Source organism: Electrophorus electricus, chromosome 10, assembly GCF_013358815.1.
Source record: "Electrophorus electricus isolate fEleEle1 chromosome 10, fEleEle1.pri, whole genome shotgun sequence".
Lineage (NCBI taxonomy): Eukaryota > Metazoa > Chordata > Actinopteri > Gymnotiformes > Gymnotidae > Electrophorus > Electrophorus electricus.
In genome coordinates this window covers 14,202,920-14,223,857 of record NC_049544.1, presented here as the reverse complement: position 1 = coordinate 14,223,857, position 20,938 = coordinate 14,202,920, and the positions used below count along the sequence as shown (strand labels likewise).

General features: G+C 38.4%; 2 protein-coding genes across 5 annotated transcripts; both read left to right on the top strand.

The window, feature by feature from the left end:
• Positions 1–963: 963 nt before the first annotated feature.
• Positions 964–4,008, top strand: zbtb14 (zinc finger and BTB domain containing 14). 4 transcript variants are annotated; one of them, XM_027003149.2, is made up of 2 exons: positions 964–1,202; positions 2,172–4,008. In XM_027003149.2, the coding sequence occupies exon 2, from the start codon at positions 2,186–2,188 to the stop codon at positions 3,512–3,514; it is 1,329 nt and encodes a 442-aa protein (XP_026858950.2). In that variant the 5' UTR covers positions 964–1,202; positions 2,172–2,185; the 3' UTR covers positions 3,515–4,008. The 4 variants fall into 4 exon arrangements, with proteins under 4 accessions (XP_026858950.2, XP_026858960.2, XP_026858976.2 ...); XM_027003159.2 differs by lacking the exon at positions 964–1,202 and adding an exon at positions 1,322–1,662; XM_027003175.2 differs by lacking the exon at positions 964–1,202 and adding an exon at positions 1,322–1,671.
• Positions 4,009–5,024: 1,016 nt separating this feature from the next.
• Positions 5,025–18,996, top strand: top1mt (DNA topoisomerase I mitochondrial). The gene is made up of 23 exons (XM_027002205.2): positions 5,025–5,113; positions 5,193–5,277; positions 5,370–5,416; positions 5,513–5,573; positions 5,727–5,739; positions 5,868–5,901; positions 6,038–6,074; positions 6,169–6,257; positions 6,757–6,823; positions 7,117–7,424; positions 8,309–8,424; positions 8,499–8,620; positions 8,733–8,855; positions 8,976–9,163; positions 12,280–12,424; positions 12,874–13,017; positions 13,154–13,336; positions 13,502–13,570; positions 13,664–13,778; positions 14,542–14,669; positions 15,591–15,685; positions 16,224–16,373; positions 17,425–18,996. Exons 1-23 carry the CDS (start codon positions 5,025–5,027, stop codon positions 17,525–17,527), a joined length of 2,511 nt encoding a protein of 836 aa, XP_026858006.1. The 3' UTR covers positions 17,528–18,996.
• Positions 18,997–20,938: the final 1,942 nt, after the last annotated feature.

The following is a 20,938-nucleotide window of genomic DNA, read 5'->3' as shown; positions in this document are numbered from 1 at the left end:
GAGATGGGCACGCAAAACATTAGCTAATCACGCCATACATTATATTGCTGAATTCATTTGTTGTTGAATAGGCCTATACCGCAATTGCAGACACTACTTTAACATTTGTTACTCATGCAGATATTCATAAAACATTAGAGTGTGTTGACAGTATATTGTAATGACATTTACAAATATATCAAATCAGTATTTAGGGCGATGCCAACAGTGCTTAGCATAAAAAGGATATAAGGACACATCTGCAATCAAAACTTCACCAAAGCAACCTTAATAAAAACCAGTCAAAGCGACCAACATAGCAGTACACGATATTGCTGTCTGTGTGTGTGTGTGTGTGTGTGTGTGTGTGTGTGTGTGTGTGTGTGTGTGTGTGTGTGAGAGAGAGAGAGAGAGAGAGAGAGAGAGAGAGAAGGTGTAGGCTTAATTCACTAATTTACATTTGTATATAAATTTCAGGATTTTAATAGATTGGCCTTGTTTAGCATGATATCTTAAAAGTTATTTAGATGCAAATAATGCATGTGCGTACTTTTACTGAAAGCTAAGCGTTACGGTAGATGTTAAATATTAATATTATTATTATTATTTTTATTTACATTTTAACTGTTGGAAGGCAATTAAAGCTAAAATTTCAAATATTGCTGAATTCTAGTTTAATCTAAATGAGTTAATGGGTTGTTTTACCCACATGTTGCTGCGTTTAATGAAATGGGTTTATAAACTTCACATTTGTGTTAATTTAGAATTATTTGTGATCCTAATTTCGCGAGTGTTTCATTTCCACTGACATACATCCAAGATTAAGTTAAAAAAAGAAAAGTCCCATCACTGCTCAAACTTCCTTATTTCAATTGTACACAAAATCGGCGCACTCTTTCCCGCTCGTGACAGTGGCTTTCGCGCCCCGACTTTGTGCCCGCACCTTCAGGGTTCGCGCTCCAGAGATTTCTGTAATTTGCGCAAACTTCAACTACTGCTTGCTCTTTGTGTAGGCTAAATTTGCGCTGTTTGCGTAACAGCATTCACTGGCACCATAGTTACGTACGCACTTAGTCACTCGTTTTCTGCAGTTCCGTGCTGGCGCAGCGCGTCCTTCCGTGTGTGCTCGTCCTCAGGCTAACAAAACACAAAGTACATTATTCTCAACTGACTGTGTGACATTTAACAGAGACTTTTCCTGTGGCTCAAAACGGCACATACGGGTAAGAAATACATTTTTTTGCGAATTGCAACAGCTTCTGAATTATTGCATAATGTTTGGCCAAGATGCCTGCGCGCTCACGGTTTCGGAAAGCTCGAGTTCGTCATTTCAGGAGTGTTCATGGCTGCTCGGGCATTTTCCAGGCGGTGACGGGCGCTCCCTTGGCGTGCTTGTCGTCAGTCGGAAACGTCGTCCATTTCTTGATGTTGCTCGGGGAAAGTGATTCCTATCGTCAAAATGGAAATTTTGTCATACTTTTAAACGGAATTTAACGCACTTCTGAGAGTAGTCTGCTTGCTAAATTGTTTAACAGATAATGTAGATATGGTTTGCTAACGCTAGCTAGTTTATTTAGCTAGCTGCCTTACACTAGCTGCAGCTCGTGCCTTTCGATTACATCATAACAAGATGGAGCTAGCTAGCCGACCAGCTAACACGGTCAACAAACAACATAAAGGACGGTGGGCTAAGTTAAGATATATGTAACACTACACATGTTTGTACGGACGCGAACACCTTCCGGAATCAGTTATTTAGTAAGATTGTGACATCTAATCACTTTGCCCCAGACCGCAGAATGGCTAAAACTAAAAACTAGCTAGCTAATGCTAGGTTAACTATCCTAGCTAGATAGCTACCGATGTGGTTTAAAGCTGTGATTGAGATTGTCAGTCGCCAGGCAATCTGTCTTATCCATGAGCATTTTGGACAAATTAATAGGCGTTGTAGTAGTTAGAAATAATCGCGGTGTTGTTAAAAGTTTGGAATAAGTCAGATTGAATGGTTTTTTTTTTTTATAGCTAGTTGGCTGCCTATCGTTGCAATCCCAAGGAGGTAAATTGTTTCGTAGCCTGATGTGATACACTTCTTGATAAATGAAGAAAGTAATGAGGCCAGTGGTACGTTACTGGCTGTTTTTTTTAGCACTTAAAAAGTAAATAACACTCTCTTGCTCTCTTTTTTTCATCAGAGTTCTGTTCCAGCATGTCAGAAACTGTGAAATATGTGGATGATGAACACAAAACCATCTTCTTGAAGATTTTGAATGAGCAGCGGCTAGAGGGTGAACACTGCGATATAGCAGTAGTTGTTGAAGACGTGAAGTTCAGGGCACATCGTTGTGTGTTAGCAGCATGCAGCAATTATTTCAAAAAGCTTTTTAAGAAACATGAGGTGGACAGCTCCTCTGTCATAGAGATTGACTTCATCCGGTCAGATATTTTTGAAGAAGTGCTGAACTACATGTACACAGCAAAAATTTCTGTAAAGAAAAAGGATGTGAATTTAATGATGTCATCAGGACAGATCCTCGGAATCCGCTTTTTGGATAAGCTCTGTTCTCAGAAACGGGACATGTCCTCTGAAGAGAAAAATGATGTTAGAAATGCCAAATTTCCCTATGACATTGTAAAAATTGGTCTTCAAACTGATGACCCTCAGTTAAATCAAGACACCGATGTGCAGGTGCTTGGGGACCAAGACGATACACCCTCTGATGATATTGTAGAGGAAGCTCAAGGCAATCATGAGCTCGACAAATCACCCAACAGTGCCCTGCGAGTAGAGGAAGCAATTCTAAAGGAGTTGACCCAGGGGGAAGTACACAAGGTTAGCTGCTATGATCAAGAGGTGGAATCAATGGACACTGAGCCCAAAGAGCTTGCAGCACATACTCAGACACTTTCATTTGCTGACAGTATGGGGGAGGTTAAGGATGAGCAAGCCCCTGGATGGACCACAGCAACTGCCGATATGAAGTTTGAATATCTACTGTACGGCCACCGGGACCAGTTTGCCTGCCAGGTTTGCGGCAAGACCTTCATTGACGAAAGCCGGCTGAGGAAGCATGAAAAACTGCATTCTGCTGAGAGGCCATTCATATGTGAGATATGCACCAAAGCGTTTACCACTCAGGCCCATTTGAAAGAGCATCTGAAAATCCACACTGGCTTCAAGCCATACAGATGTGATGACTGTGGTAAGTCTTTCATCCGTGCCCCAGATCTGAAAAAACATGAGAGGGTGCATAGCAATGAGCGTCCCTTCGGGTGCCAGATGTGCGAAAAAGCCTTTAAACATAAGTCTCACCTGAAGGACCATGAACGACGGCATCGAGGCGAAAAGCCATTTGCGTGTGGTTCCTGCACCAAGGCTTTTGCCAAAGCCTCAGATCTGAAGAGGCATGAGAACAACATGCATAGTGAGCGCAAGCAGCTGTCTGCTAACACTTTACAAAGTGAGACTGAGCAGCTCCAAGCAGCAGCTATGGCTGCAGAAGCTGAGCAACAACTGGAATCCATAGCATGCTCATGACATACTGTGTGTGTTATGCTCACACCAGTGCACTGTAAAACAATCTTTTCTTACTCGTTTTTTTTTTGTAACAGATGTAGTCTTATTGTTTTGGTTGATCTTATTTTAAGTTCATTTTTTGAACTATTTCAATCTCAGATCTTGATAGTGAATATAGATTTTCCTAATTTTAGACAGATTGTTGATTTACACTGTTGAATGTTTTTATTTTCTCTCTGATGTAAATGATGCAAGACTTTTCTCACTGTACAGTTCATACCAAATGTATTTGAGCATTTGTGGCAGTCCAATGTACTGCCTTGCCCTTGTTGATACAGTAAAGATACAGTTGTACAGCACCAGTTTTGCTAAGAAGACTGGAAAGGAAATATAAAGATAATAAAATCTGAACAATTATGTCTTTGATGGTCAATCATTCCATCAAATATGTTGAAAGATAAACAGATTTAGCATATGATATTTTTGCTGTAATAAAAATGCATTTCCAATGGTAATATGTTTGCGTATCATTTTTTCACATTTGGGTTTTCACCATGATCTACAAAGCACATCTGTCATGTTTCAAAGAGGTTCTTCGACAGCACTGGTAAGCATTTTTAAGCATGCTTGCACAGCTGATGAAGGATCTGTCTGAAATGTCCTGTTTTGGTAGAGAAATCTTAAAAATAAAATTGTAATGGCATTATAAGCAAGGCACAATCTTAAACAAGTAATTACTAACTATTAGTATTAACATTTATTAGTATCTTTACAGTGTTAGGGCTGAAAACCAAAAATATCCATTACACTGTCATCAATATTCACAACATACATTATAGTATCCCGTATATAGATTTGTATACAAACTGGTTACAAACTTTGCATTTTGTCAAACATCCACAGAAACCGCTTCATCAAAGGGTTTCATGTCCGCACTTCCTCACCTTGAGTGACGATGAATATATTTTTGAGTGCTGTAAAGTCTAGTCTTCAAAAATGCATTGCGCATGACGAAGAGTCGGACGGTCGCAGTGACTAATGAGCGTGCGCAATTGGCTTCCTGGAGAACTTAAGGTCTTCCAGGTGCGAATGAGTTAGGCTTTCATCGGCGTTCCATTATCAGTTTATCAGGTATTGCGGTCACCATCTTGCTAAGACGTTTTTCTTGCTTTAGGTAGGTTTTTTGGGGCGTGGGTTATATAGCTGACTTCTCAAACTTTGGAAGGTGTGTTTAATTCGCGTGTCCACGCTGACTGGCGAACTCATCTTTGTCTTTGGAAAACGCAGTCTTTATATTTACTATATCCTACTGTAGACAATATTTCTATTTAAAGTTAATTCAGAGTGACGAGTAGTTTTTGTCTAAGATAGCAACACTGCAACTTAAGGTATACTGTGCCAACGGATGGTGACCATTTCTGTTCAATTATGTCAGAATAAATTCAAGACAATTATCTCGAGGGACTCAAGTACAACCGCGTTATCTGTCTTTTGTCGCCTATTTTTTAAAAACTTAGATCAAACGTGCGAGATGAAACCAAAGGGTGATGAGAGACAGGAAAAGGACAATGCACGCAACAAGAAGAGCTCGGCGCGTAACTATGAGAAAGACTACCGCAAGTAATGGCAAAGTTTTTAGTTCTGATTATTTCTCACCGCCTGTGGAATGTAAACATAATAGACGTACCTTTGTTACTAGAAATGGGAGGAAAGTGACATCAGAATCTAAGGATGAAGAGAAAAAAACAGAATTAAATAGAAAGCACCACAGAACCTCTACAAAGGTAAACTTCCCATAAAATTGTGTTTATCTAATGTGTATAAAAAGGCTGTGGTGAATCTAATGTATATAAGTTAATTTTTCTTTCACTTTAAGAACTCAAGGTCTTCATGCAAACCTCTGCAGGAGTCTAAGATCACAAGGTTTGTTTGGGGTTTTTATTTTTGTTTTTGCGTTTTGTCCCGTTGGTCTTTTTTAGTATTGTGTCAATTATATGTTGATGCTTATGTTTTGTATAGCTCAGAAAAAGTGAAGTCTGGTTCTGGGAACAGTGGATTTGACAATGATGGCATGGAGGTGGTATAAGCTTTAAATTTGCATATATGATGGTAATTCTCTAAGCAATAATTATTTTAGTGCTGACATTTTAATAATTTGTCCTCTGTAATAATTTGAAGTATTTTGTATAAAGTTTTTAATGTAATATATTTGTATTTTAGGATACAAAAGAAGACTTTGAAAAGAGGCAAGTTATTTATTAGCTGTCTGGTTAAATAATCACAAATGGCTGTGAAGTGTTTATCAGAATTTCCTGTGCATCACTGAAAGTTCATTTGAATTATCTGACATTTGATTAATCTGACTGTTTTATAGTGTGGCATCACTGGATGGAAACAACAACTCCACAGTAATAATGCTTCCTTGTAGAAAAACCGAAAATGAAGAATGTGACATGTTAGCAGCACTAAAATTTACCTAAAATTTTATATTAGTTGTGGTTATAAGGACAACAATATTAATGGGCCTTTTTTCTCCTAATTTAGCAGTCAAAATGAAAAGGAGGAAGTAAACAAACATAAGGTGCACTGCATTGTTCTTGTTTCTCTATTTCTTTTTCTTTCTTTCTTTCTTTGAGTAATCAAATTAATTATTCTTTCTTCTGCATAATTTCTAGAATAAAAGTAATGGCAGGAAAGGCAGCCACCATCTCCCTATAAGAGAAAAAAATACAGATAATGAAGATTGTAAGATGTCAAAGAGCAGGTAAAAGTAAGATTTTGTCTTAAAAACTTTTTTTTCATACATCAATAACCAATGTTTATTTCTGTGTTATATATGATCTGTTGATCCTAACTATAAAGATAAGTGGTAGCATACTTTCTAAAGAATCTAAGAAGCCTTGCTGGGGGATGAATCCTTCCTCAAAAGCAATTTCAGGGAAAGCACAAGATTACACCACAGCCCAAATGATGGGAAGAATCTTAATTATTGGCAAACTACAGTGTTTCTTAATTCAGCCCAATTCTGACAAAAGGAAGCTCAGAAGCTTTTTTCAAGCCTTGTGGAACTGTGTGTGCATAATATATAATCATGTTTTGGTGATTGTAGTAGGGTCTATTGCATCAGTCACTGGTGTTTGTTTAAAAAGAATGAGACAATGTAAATTTACAATTGTTTGAACGTTTGCAAAAGACAAGCAATGTTGTACATTTTAATAATTTTCAATTGGAAATGTGAATATAAGAGTCTCTCCTCTCTGCAGATCTGAAAATGATTGGAAAAATAAAACCAGTAAAGTTTCATCTGATGACAAGAGTGATGAGATCTATGTAAGTCTAAATGAAAGCAATATTTAGCAAAATTATACCAAATATTCATTATAGCTTATAGAAATAAACAGAATGACCTTGTCAGTTAAATGCTTCTGTGATTAACTGCAAATAGAAAAATGGAAATTGTGTAGTTATGATATAGATGTTATAATTTACCACACAATAGAACTTTAACATATAGATGAAATGAGCCTACTTATTGGTAATGCTTGATTTAGTTATGAAAATATTTTAAGAGGCAAAAGTAAAAAGGTCTGATGATCCCATATCTGTGACTGTATCTGTTAAAGGAAGAAAATGAAGAACTACAAACTTTGGAATCAGTTTCTGGCTGCAGGCAAGACTGTCTACCTGTTGAGAATCATACCGAAGTGAGAGAAGAAAATCACAATGCTGAAAAGACTGCAGAGAAAGAGCATACTGTCAGTAGCACAAAATATAAACAAGGTCAGGAGAAGAAAAGGAAATCTCACAGCAAAGATCATGATAAACTGAAGAAAAATAAGAAGTTCAAGAGAGAAGAGGATGAGGACAAGAAAAAGCAGAAAGGAAATAAAGAATCCAAGAAAGCTGAAGAAGCACCCAGTAAATGGAAATGGTAAGGGTTTTTGGGGGGTGGGCACTGCATAATGTCTTAAGCTAATAAACTGCATCCAGATGTAAGGTTTTGCTGCAAAAAGGGCATAGATTTTAGTTTTCCTGCTGTAGGTCTAATATGAGCAAGTCCCCCGTTTGTATGTGGGGGGTTTCCCCTTCACTCTTTATCGCGGAACTCAATAACCTATTGGTTCCTAGTAAGACGATATTAAATGTTGCACAATATCGTGTTTGCGTTTGTTCACATGCTTGCGTTGGGGTATACATTAATTCGTTTTGTTTTCATTTGTAATGAAAAAATATTACGCTGCTCTTTGCCAGCTAATTCAGAATTCAGCGAAATTTAATAGAGATTCGTGTGTTTACTTTGTGAGGAAATATGCTCGCGCATCTGAAAACATGCTCATGCCAAGGTTAGTTAGGGTTAACACAAAAACAAAACAACAGCAACAATTTTAAACCCTTTACGAGCTAAACTAAGCCCGCTAGGCAAGAAACAGAACACTAGCTGTTAGTTGCCCAAAGATTAACTAGCTCGTACAACTCGCGGGACAAAATAACTTTTATTCATCGTCCCAAATGCAGAACATATTTCCTCATCCTTTTAGGCAAATTTAGTAGATTAGCTGGGATCACAATTTACAGATCTGGTTTCTGTTCCAGGGCACATAAAGTGTGCACCAGAGCTCTTCAGGCACATCACTGTAAAACAAGTTAACTTCGGTTTAAAAAGAAATGCTTCTGCACACTCAAGCTCTGGTGCAAATACACATTTATCTATAGCTCTACAACTGTGTCTTTTTGTGCTTGGGGTGACAGTGCTATGATTACTTGCCACAGGATTTTCTGATAATTCATTAAAAATGGTTTAAATCTGCCTGTCAGGTGGGAGGAGGGGAAGCACACCGATGGTCAGAAGTGGAAAAGTCTTGAGCATAAGGGACCACTTTTCCCACCAGAATATGAGCATTTGCCAAGCAGTGTGCCATTTTTATATGATGGTGAGTATTCTTCTCAGCAGGTTCCTACTTCCTGTATTCCTGAAAGCTGAGTGTGCTGGTTTCAATGGTTATAGGAGAGCCTGTAAAGCTCAGTATGTCTACTGAGGAGGTAGCAACGTTCTATGCCAAGATGCTGGACCACGAGTACACCAGCAAGGAGACTTTTCAAAGTAACTTCTTTACTGATTGGAGGGAGGTGAGGCTTAAGGAATCTTAGTAAGTTATCTGTGCTCTTTGATACCTTGTGTCTCTTCTCCCTGGTGGTGCTGTATAGAACAGCTTGTTGTTGTTGTTTTTTTTGTCTTTAGGTAATGACAGAAGATGAGAGGAAGCTGATCAAGAAGCTCTCCAAGTGTGACTTTAGCCACATTCACAGTTACTTTGTGAAAAAGGCTGAAGAAAAGAAGAATATGACCAAAGAAGAAAAGCAGGTGTGTACATTTCATGTTTGTCTGTAAATTGTGCAATGGCTTGTTCATTTCACTGCAACACTTCCCCCACATTTTTCTGCATGTATGTATGTGTAAGTTATTTAATTATATGCCACTCAGGTTCTAAAGGAAGAGACTGATAAACTCACAGAGGAGTATGGCTACTGCCTGCTGGATGGACATAAGGAGAAAATTGGAAACTTCCGTCTGGAGCCTCCAGGGCTATTCAGAGGGCGTGGGGAACACCCCAAAATGGGCAAACTCAAAAAACGTGTCCAGCCTGAAGATGTGATCATTAACTGCAGCCAGTAAGTGCATGCCTAAATGTGACAACCATTGCTTTTAATTGTTTAGTTATCACATTCTAGTGATTTTATAAGTTGAATGTCATTTTTAGTTTTTTCTATATGGTTATTGTCACACAAAATGTTGACAAACTGTAGTGTTTTCAAGGTTTTTTGTTGTTTTTATTTTTGCATCTTTGTATTTTAGTCAATAATCGGTGAACACCATACAAATTATACAAAATATTAAAACAAACAAAGCAGATAGATAGATAGTGTATACAACATAGACATTTACCAAGGTACAAAGCAACTTTACCTGGTGCTTACTGATAACATACAATAGATATAGCTCTAAGAATTCAAAGTATATTTATTGCCTAGTCTTTAAATGGAAAATGAGGTTGCCATGAGCTGTGGAATTTCCCAGTCGAACCTCTTGGGGTGAATGTTTTTCCAGTTTAAGATGCTGCATAACTTGTATGATCAACATGGAGTAAGTGGGAGGCTGTAGAATTAATGGGCTAAAAGGGTTATGAACCTTAAAGTTCCCACCCATAAATATCTTATGAGTATTTAACTGAACTTGCCAAGTGGATCAGATGATGGGATGAGATAAAAGGGGTGTTCTAGTTTGTTAAAACTAGAGATTTAAAATGGAAAAATTGAATGGAATTAGACCAACCTGCCCTTTTTGCAACTGGAAATGAGCTTGGTTTCTCAAGTGTCTCATGTAGGAACACAATTTCAGCATTAAGCTTTTTTTGTTTTTTTTTAATGAGTTAAAAACTCTCACTTCACAGCATTAAGGCCCTTCATGTTCCAGCTGATGCATCTCTCTAGACTCCCCCTTTAATGCACAAAGATATCAAACCTACCTTCTCCTGTTACTGTCATATTAATTGTATCAGCAACTATGATTTTAACAAGCTGCTTTGAACAACACCCAGATGACAAGACAGAGCAGAAACAAACCACCAACACCCTGCTTTTCCCCAAATTAAAGGGCAGAAAAACCCAAAATGGCACAAATCTTAACAAATCATAAGTAGTTCCTAAACAGCAGTTCAGACGTAGCTTAACTTTATCAGCAGCAGTCATAATATATCGGGACCAAGGTAAAAGCTGAGCTGACAGGCAAGAGCTTGATTTCATGCTGTCCTAAGATATCAAAGTCGGCATCTTATTGTTAAAATAAAGCTAATGGGTAGAAAGTGAATATTATGCACACTCATAGATGAAGCATGGGATCTTGGGGCTGCCCAAAATTAGATTTTCGCAATAAGGACATCATCTGATTCCACTGCTAGAAATGGGCCTGTACTTAATGGAGTACCAGAGTACCATATCGCGACTTATTTTTGTGTACCAGCACTTCTCACAAGCTCCCCATATCCTTTTCTGCCCTCTTTATATAAGGTTCTGTGCAATTCATAATTACCCTATTTAAAATGCATTTCCCAGGGGGCTCTACATGACACTCACCTGTTCCTGTTCTCTCAACAAGTCTAGTATGAGTAATGTTAATGCTAAATAACAATGTAGTCCAGGCTGCAAAAGGGCACAAAGGGAACGTGTGAGTCAGAAAATGACACAACAGTTTCCACCAGGACAATACTAAATGCAGGCCAGAAGCAGCAAGGTACTTTAGTGCAACTCCTAGCAGCAAGGAGTCTGTTGATGTAGCATCAGCAAAAACAAGCTACTACTATTGCAGCCAACTATGACATTAACAATAACTTCAGTAAAATTGAATGGCCTGAAGGTTGGTCTAAGGATCGAATCATGTATTTTTGTGCGTACACACAGTACGCAACATGCATAGCATCAAACAGATTACATTATTAAATTATTTTAAAGCCTATTATATGACAGTTTGACCAATGGTTTGTCAGTTTAGTAATTAAATATATGTTGTGAACAGCACTGATGTCTTCTATCTTTTCACTGTAGAAATTCAGAATATAATACTTAATTTCCTGATAGCAGCCAATACACACGCCAACATGTGAATAAGGGGAGTGCCATTGTCACAATGAAATCTGTGACCACCGAATTCTGTGACTGTAGCAGCAGAAGTACACAGGTCACATTTCTGATTACTGTTGTCAGAATGTGTGACCCCACTGTACAGTTATAATAAGCATCAATCATGTTTTTAGGTGTTGTGATTTCTTTATGGCTGTGCACTGTTCATGCAAATGAATGAGAGGATGGCACAACACCTGAAAACAGTTAGGTCTGATGACTGCACATGGGTACTCTATTGTTTGTTTCCTTGCAGTAAAATCTGTAAAACTGTTAAATGTTGCATGTTGGTGTAGGTAAACAGTTTGAGGATGTTAATGTACAGTCTACAGTTACAAAGTTTTGTGATCACAGATTTTCCCCACTTTAAACACTGTCTAGTTCTGAGCCTGTGTTTAGTGTTGAATAACCTATGGTCCTAGCTCAGTAAGGGGCAGTTAAGAGGACTCAACTTATTTCGCTCTAGAGGTTACCGTGATCCATGGAACATTTTCCATGAGAAGCAAAGCTTTCAACTGAATGTGAAAAAGTGACTTTGTCCTGTAATTAAATGTTTCCACAAGTGAATGCATAGATGGCTGACTAGTAGTAAATTTAAAATGTCATCATGGAGAACGACAACAGGGATACATGGGGACGGTAGCGTAGCCAAAGTTATATGGCTAATTACATATGGCATTAAAAGATGGTCAAGTCATGTTAAATTCGATCAAGATAATGTGTTACTTTCAAAATGATCAAACTTTGGATGCTTGGCAACCTTTGTGATGGAACTGCGTGACACTTTTTGGAGTGTCAATATTGTGCCTGACGCTATAAAAGGGAGGACAGTAGGGGAAAACAGACTGTATTTGATCTTGGCCTTGTGTAACTTTAGCTGTCATTAGATTGAAAGCATCTTGAATTTTCCCAACCTCAGCAGCGAGATCTGTGAAAAGCTGCTTAGCTTTTATTTTAACATGTGACCCAGTTGAGACACCTGAGTCCTTTGATGGTGCTGCAGTGCTTTTGCTTGGAAGCTTTAAGGGTTTTTAGTTAAGTTTCTTTGTTGGTTAGTTAGTTGGATTTTTTTAGTTTCTTTTTAAATGCCCAGTTGTCTTCATCCTTGTCAGAGACACAAAGATCCCAGAGCCACCATCAGGCCACCGGTGGAAGAGAGTGCAGCATGATAACACGGTCACCTGGCTGGCTTCCTGGGTGGAGAACATTCATGGACACATTAAGTACATCATGCTCAACCCCAGCTCCAAACTGAAGGTAAATGGTTTCAGTCCTGTGCATCAGTCCTGTTATTTTCAAGCACAGTTGTGTGTATTCAAGCACAATGTCAGGTGAGTGTTTTTATAATTAATGTGACATCCCAGTGTAGGAATCTGGGTAAAGATTCTAATCATTCTTTTTTTTAGTGCTGTTCTGGCAATTCTGTTCTGGTTGCTTACATGCCCAGTTTTAGTAACATATTAAAAATAAATCCTGGCAGGAGTTTGTTTATTCAGTGCAGTCAGCCAACCAGCCAACACTTTTTAAGTCAAACCTAGTCTACTGGCTTCACCAATGGTTTTATAAATAGTGTTGCCATATCATTTTGTTCAGAATATGTTTTTCTGGGTGGTGCTTTCATGAACAAAGAATAAAAAATAATAATTTGCCATCACTCTAACAGTGTCTTGATTTGAGTCCTGTATTACTTCCCCTGAACTGGGCAGGGTGAGAAGGACTGGCAGAAATATGAAACTGCTCGAAAGTTGAAACTAAGAGTAGACGGCATCAGGAGTGAATACCGAAGGGCCTGGAGAGCTCGAGAGATGAAACAAAGGCAGCGAGGAGTGGCACTGTACTTTATTGACAAGGTACATGTTTAAGAACCAACCTGCGTGTATGTATGTGTATGCAAAAACCTTATAGCTGCCTTTCAGAAAATGATCTTATAGCTGCATATCTATCTGTTCATCCTGTGTGTGTTTGTGTGTGTGTCTGCACTTGTAGCTAGCTCTGAGGGCTGGTAATGAGAAGGATGATGACACTGCAGACACAGTGGGGTGCTGCTCTCTCCGGGTGGAGCACATCACCCTGCACCACCACCTAGATGGCCAGGACTATGTGGTGGAGTTTGACTTCCTGGGCAAAGACTCCATCCGCTACTACAACAAAGTACCTGTGGAGAAACAAGTGAGCTTTGTTTTGCTGTCAGGTTTTTTTGACTCTGAAGTCTCCCTGCCTAAATGTGCAATGGTGCAAATGCAGTTCATAAATTCATACTCTTAAATGGTCCTGAAGTGTGGCATGTTGATTAATTCTCTCATCATGGTTTGCATATTTTATATTTTCATTCAGGTTTACAAAAACCTGAAGCTTTTCATGGAATTCAAGGGTCCGGAAGATGACCTTTTCGATCGAATTTCTGTAAATACATATCTTTAGTCATTTGTAAAATTGCTCAATTTATACACATGTGAATGTTCTCAGACAGAACTGTTGCCTTTTTTCTATGTGCAGACAACCTATCTCAATAAGAAGCTCAATGAGGCCATGCCAGGATTGACAGCCAAAGTGTTTCGAACCTTCAACGCTTCTACCACCCTGCAGGAGCAGCTCAGCAAACTCACCGTCGGTCAGTGCCGATAGTCCATGCTTTGTGAAGGAAGCTCAAAGTAGCACTGCTGAATCAGTTTCATGTCCATGTGGACTGGAAACTGAAGAGGACTTTAACTTCACTCAGGAATTTAGCAATGGGTGCTCAGCTCCCATATCTGGAGTGTCGGAGACCAGCGCAGTTTGGTGATTTTCTTTGCTTAGTGCAGTCTACTAGACCTGGTAATTAACTGATAAGTTGAATAATGTATGTTTGATTAGGGATTGTGCTGAATTTTGGCCCTCCAGGAACAGTGTTAGGCACGTGACTGATATTATATCAGTCTTGGAACATAAGTCTGTATCTGTAGGTAGTCTGTTAGTAAAAACGTTTAAAAATAATTTTGTTCCACCGTGTTGTTCACGGTGAGGGCTACACTTCTATAAGCATTTCTCTGCTTTGACACCTCATTCAGCTTATCAGCTAATTGCCCAAGTTGTTCATCTGCAGTATCAGTCATAAAAGGTGATACAAACAGGAATACGTTAAAAATGATTTGTAGTCTAAGGAGTCTCAGATTAGTAGTTCTGATATGAGGGAGAGTTTTGCGTTCTTACTTAGAGATGCTGTATGAAAACTGGCCAGCACTCTGAATACTGGCATTGGCATTCTCTTTGTGATTTAAATCATTTATTAGAAGTCACAATTACAGAATTTTGTATGATGCAGTGCAACATTGACCTTTATTGTCGACATTATGCAGCTGATGTTGATGTTAATCTTTTTTGTGGGTAAATGTCAGATGATATGACCGTGGAGGAGAAGATCTTGGCTTACAATCGTGCTAACCGAGCTGTGGCTATACTCTGCAACCACCAGAGGGCAGCACCCAAAACATTTGAGAAATCCATGCAGACACTACAGGAGAAGGTAAGATCAGATGTGAGAATGAAACCTTAGTCAAGTTAGGGGAAAGTTCATGTAGCTGAGGTGGATGGAGTACTTTGAGAGTATTGTCACAAACTTTTTTTTTTTTTTTTTTTCAAACAGTTTATACATCTATGCCTCTTTACTAAAAGCCTATATTTCCGTGCTGTTATCCGAAGCACATTTTCCAAAACAGTGGCTGCACTGTAAATTCTTCATTTGAAATGTCAAGCGGAGAGATGATGTGGATGTAAGAGAAGCAGGCCTGCGTCTGTCGGTCAGGAGCTCTTAGAGTACTGGTGTTCCATTCATTTTCTTAAAAAAAATTAAGCTGAATCTCAGCTCAGCACTTGTCGTCTTGTGTAGTTTCAACAAAAACATTATTTGGAATGGCAGGTGCTGATCTCTAAACACAGTTCTAAATTCTCTCTCTGCTTTTGAGTGTCTTTATTAGTAGCAGAGGCTTGAACAGATATACCAGAAACTATATGAATCATGTCAGTCCTGGCATGCTTTTGGACGCTTGGCTAAAGTATAATGTTTAATGTGTTCAGGCTTAAATATTAGCTTCTAATATGCAATCATAGAATGGTACCCTTCAGATTAAATATGCTTGAAGTGTTATGTTTATTTTACTTTTTATAATACCATAAGCTCTCTAATAAACTTTTTAGCATATGTATTTGCAATTCTAAGATTTGTCAGCGTAGCTCAGGCTAATATAGTATGGTGTTTTATAATTACTGTCATAGCAGTATAATAGACTTCAGTGTTTGCTTGTGGTGTGTGTTTATTATAATGGAAGTGATTCAATAATCACTTCCAGCATCATTAGTTGAATAGCAATACATGTGCATGCATATTCCGCTTTTTGTGTAACTTTCTAAAATTGCTTTGGATGTTATGTTTGCATTGTAATTGCAGATCAGAAAGAAAAAGGAGGATCTGGAGAATGCCAAAAAGGAGCTAAAACAAGCAAAGAAAGCACACAAGGAGTGTCCAACAGAGAAGACAAGGAAGTAAGAAATTGGCCAAGTCATTTCCATTGTGTACCCTGTTGCTGCTATGTTTGGATTTGATGTTAGTCTGCTGAGTGTTTTGTTTTTTTGTTTGTTTGTTTTTTTTCCCCCTGAGAAAAACATTTTGGACATGGTTTTGGTTTTTTAAAAAAATGAATAAAGTCTTCAAATTCAAGGAGTAAAAGATAACAAAGAGAAGCAATTACCTTCAGCATTATTCGGAGAAATGCATGCTTTCAGATTAGATTTTTCTTTTGTTTGTTTTGGTGTACTATTTTATCTCCATTTGCAAGATCATATGTATTCACAGAACAGAATACTTATACTTTAATGTGCATATAATCATTTTAAGTACAAAGATGATCTTGTATCTGTTTCCATGCATGAGAAAATAGAATCGTACTTAACCCAAATAAAATCTGTTATGCTGGAGGAAATTTTTTTTTAACATAAATCAGTAGTCAGTGGTTACTCATCTGCATATTGCTCTCTCCTGCAGTTTGTCTATCTAAAAACAAGCGCTCTCTCTCTCTCTCAGGCTGGTGGAGAAGAAGGAGAAAGCTGTAAAGAGGCTGGCAGAGCAGCTGAAGAAGCTCCAGCTGCAGGAGACTGACCGGGAGGAGAACAAGGTCATCGCTCTGGGCACTTCTAAGCTGAACTACCTCGACCCCCGCATCACTGTGGCCTGGTAAGCACAGCACAAATGCATGTTCCAACTGCACACCACACACTGCCTGAGGTTTACTGATTAAACCAGGGAAAATATTAAGACTACATATTCCCCTTCCAGTATATTAGAAACATTTATACAAGGATGTGTATGTGTAGTTGGAGACTGTAGTGAACCACAATTTGTTGATGCTACCATGTCAGTGTCACTGTTGTGTTGAGAATGGTCCACAATCCTAAAATCATGTCAGCAGTGGTCAAAATCAGTAACTGACCAGTGTCGAATGGCGTAGCTGACAGTCTTGTGTAATAAACTGACTATAGCCTGTTATTGTACACCTATAAAATGCAGTGTTTGGTACTACTAGTGATTGTAGGTGCAAGGGGTTTCTAATAGAGTGGGTGGTGAGTATATAACTGTACCGTACTGTATTGCTCTGCTTGTAGGTGTAGAATGTTGTGGGGTGATGAAGTGAGGGTTCATCCAGTTCATATGTCTCAACATGTGATCAGATTAAAGCCAGTAATGTGCAAAGGAAAAGATTGAATGTGGGAAAAAAAGGTTACTTTTAAAAAGTATGGTTTCTGTATATGGTTATAATTGAGAGATTTATTTATTTATTTTTTGTAAAGTCTTCTGCAAGTGGTTTTTGGGCTCAATAACAGACCATGCCACATCTGTTAAAAATTATAAGTGGTTAGTGACAGGCTGACCTGTTCATTCAAATAGACTGGGACCGATAGTCAATGAAATGTTTCACCTACTTTGTTTACACACATTGTCTAATGGTTGTTGGAAGTAGGCAATTTTGAACAATGAAATCAAAATCTGATTCGGTATGGTCGGTGCTATACCTTCACTTTACCCTTGTTGTATGTGTAATTTTATGAAAATGCAGTAAAACGTGCAACTTCGAACAATGGGGTCTAGATCTAATTTTTCTCTGTATATTTAAGGTGATTTTAGTAGAATCTGCTGTCAGCACTGAGGTTTACCCAGTCCCTCAGAGGAGCTGACTTTGAGATTTGGGTTTTCAGTTGTTCTTATCAGAGCACTGTTTCACTGGCAGGTGCAAGAAACACCGTGTTCCAGTGGAGAAAATCTACAACAAGACTCAGAGGGATAAGTTTGCCTGGGCCATCGACATGACTGATGAACATTTCCAGTTCTGACGCACTGAAGATGATTCATTCTTTTGTTGTTGTTGTTGTTGTTGTTGTTTTTTGTTTTGTTTTTTTTCTTCCTTATAATTTTTGGGCCATTTAAACAACTATTTAGTGTGATATCTTTGACAGACTCGGTTTAAAGAAGACCAATATTATGTCTTGTGTTGAATTTTTGTGTAGTAAAATGTGAATACAAAGCTGAAGGTCACAGTGATGTTGGTTTTTTTTTTTGTTTGTTTTTTTTGTTTGTTTTTTTTTTATATAAACTTCCCACTGAAAAGGTGTGTGATCATGTATTGTAAGCACCAAAGACGGTATAAATTGTCGTTTGTTGGGTGTATAGGCGGTGCAGGTTTTTGATATTGCAAATATGTAATGATATTGCAAATGTGATGCTACTGAAATAATACATTATCTGTACTAAATGCTGTATAAATATACACTGTTTCATGATGTGTAGTAATAGCACAAGTAGAGTTTACGATGACGGATCTTGAGGTAATGGGTTAGTGTGTAGGATGCAAGGTGAAATTCAGGATTATCTTGCTTGTTTAATGTTAATACTGCTTGGGTTAAAGCTGTTGGAATGACATGTCTTGGGTGTAGAGTTTGGAAAATAAGATACTATCAAGCACAAAGAAACCAGTACTTACAAGGATAGGCCTGGTCATTAGTGATATTCTGGGCAGAAGCCCTTGCTCTAAAGGTGAACTATTCATTGATGAAGGACCTCTCATTCAGTAGTGTAGAATTAAGAAAAGATGGTTTTAAAAAACTTTCAGTGGGTTTTGAAGCAGTTTTTCTGTGTCATATTTTTTTAGAAGAAAGACAGGAATCGGACTGTAATAGAAAATGTGATGATCCTTTCAATTCTGACTATACAGAACTACAACAGGTTCAGTTGAGAAACCTTGAGTTCTTTCAGCTGCTGCAGAAAGAATGTAGAGCTTTCTTAACAAAGCATGAGATCCTCCCATCTGAGGGAGCTGGCAGCAATGCAAAACAGGAATTGGAATGACTAAACAACTCTCATAATGGTACAGATAGTCTTCGAAATCATGTTGGATAGTTGGCCACTGCAAAATTTAATGCTCATGTTAGGTTTTGGGGCTGTTCAGCTCAAGGTTGTCATCATAATAGCCAAGCTGCAAGTGATCATTCTCTTTGAGACTCCCTACAGTTCTGTCATCAGCAAATGAGATGAGCTTAATTAATGAGTGGTGGTCAGCAGTACAGTCATTGGTATAATGGTAAGTAAGGTTTGGAAGAGAGGATGCACCCCTCTGGTGTGTACATGTGAAATCAAGCATAATTCTTGTACCAGGAGTCTGATCTGGATATATTGTCTCCTGTTTTTCAAGAGGTTGGTAACCCATGTCATGATAAGACATTGGTTGACTGTAGTGAAGGTGCAGTTGAAATCAATAAAAAGGACTTGCATAAATGTTGGTATTGTGCAGGTAGTCTAGGATGTAGTGAAGACCCATGTTTACCTGCATCTTCTAATGAAAATTTAGGCCTGGAGCCAAATTACAGTGGGTCAAGAAGTGGATCCACATTGTCTTTCACAAATGACTTGATCGCTGATCTCCTAGCCACTTGGTAATCGTTGATTGGTAGTCACTGAAGATAGCAATTTTCGTTTTGGAGATTGGAACAGTAATGTGAATTGTTGAGTACTATACATGATTCTTCTGGTCAACAACAGGGGCTTATTACAGTTGTAAGTGTGAAATCCTGTCTGTTCCTACAGTTTCATGACCCTTTGCTTTTTGATTTTGTAAACCTGCTATTCAATGAAGAGTGGTCTGTAATCTGTGTCAGTTTAATGCACTGCTAGCAGAAAGGTGACCCAAGTGTAACTATAGGCAAAAGGAATGTAACTGGGGAAAAATTGTCTGGGGGTAGTAGTTGGACATGAGAGGGGGTGTGCAGGATGTTCATTGTGGCAGTAGAATCTGTTCATCTTATTAGAAAGTGTGGGGGAGAGTTGAGCCTGGTTGCTTCTACGTTTGTAATTGGTGAGGCTGTGCATTGAGTGCCATAAACCAAATTTCTGCTCCAGTTTGCACTTTAGCTCTCCAATTTTGCACGTTTGCCTTTAGCTTCCTTGGTGGGCTTCTCTATCTTATTCTTAGCCCAGTAATATTCCTCTCTGTCTGTTTTCCTGCTTTTAGTTTTTTCTGAGCTTTCTAATCTTACAGAAATGGACTAAGATTTTGTACCTCACAGTTGTCAACTGACTGTGTTGGTGCAGGTGTTCAGTCTTCAGTGATGTTGAGGAAAGGCATTCTAATGGACGCATCCCAGTGGGATTTGTTGAAATTTAGTTTATCCAAAGCGACTTCAAATTATCACTGAATACAACTTGAGCAATTGAGGGTTTAGGACCTTGCTCAGGGGTCCAACAGTGGAAACCTGGCTGTAGTGGGGTGGGGCAAGCTTCTGATTACTAGTCAAGTACCTTAACCACTGAGCTACCACTGCTCCTGCTCACTTTAAGCAGTCTCTGGTCATTTTAAGTGTACCTATCTTAAATACATTCTGTTCATCAGTGGTCTGTTTTTGACCATCAGACAATTATGTATCAAACATTATTTAGGAGGCACAGACCATTGTTAACACTGATATGGTAGTGCCCTGGCTGGGGGTGTCAAGCTGGTACAAGTGTATTAGTTGCAGCAGTGTTACCATTGGATTCAGAGTGGTCTACTATGCAAAAAAGTCGAACCAACATTTTTTCCATGGTCAGGGACATAATATTGATAAGAGACTACAAAAATATTTATACAAATTGTCAATGGCAAAATATACCTCATGTCTAAGTGTATAACACACTATGGTTTAATATTTTAACACATTTTTCAAAAGTGTGTTGGCATAAAGATATAGCTGAGGAAAATTTATATTTGTTGAGTTAAGGATACATCTTTAAAAATACTTTGAAGTGTGGAGAGCGACTGAACTGTCTAGACCAATGCTGAAAGGTTTTTTCACCACTGAAGTTCCAGAATATCCAAACAAGGTGGATCTTGCTTTGTGCTTCACTAACATGGAAAGGGCTGCTAAGCATCATGAGGTGGAAAATGAGGCTTAGGTTTTACTCGTACATCAGAAACCAAAGAGGTACTACTCTAACAATTTAATTTGCAGAGGTGTGTGTGTGTATGTGTGTGAACCAGTCTCTAAAGTCAGAGGAAATGCAGTACCTTTCTTATAGTCAGAATGAATTTAACACTTAAGAATTTCTCATTTTGAGTGATATTGTAAATGAAATTGCTCATAGCATGTTTTATATTATATAATTATACATAGAATTATATGTATAACCCCTGTTAAACTAGCCATGAAGAGTGTTTGTTTCTCTGTGAAATAGAGCTTTAGGCCTTCTTTTGAATGACCTATGCTCAGTGTGAT

What these genes read in the sequence shown, in the direction of transcription:
- top1mt (XM_027002205.2), top strand. Translation starts at nt 5,025, where the DNA reads ATGAAACCAAAGGGTGATGAGAGACAGGAAAAGGACAATGCACGCAAC. An exon ending in TGACCAAAGAAGAAAAGCAG is followed by an intron (nt 8,856 to 8,975) that starts GTGTGTACATTT and finishes TATGCCACTCAG; the next exon opens with GTTCTAAAGGAAGAGACTGA. An exon ending in GTGATCATTAACTGCAGCCA is followed by an intron (nt 9,164 to 12,279) that starts GTAAGTGCATGC and finishes CATCCTTGTCAG; the next exon opens with AGACACAAAGATCCCAGAGC.
- zbtb14 (XM_027003149.2), top strand. Translation starts at nt 2,186, where the DNA reads ATGTCAGAAACTGTGAAATATGTGGATGATGAACACAAAACCATCTTC.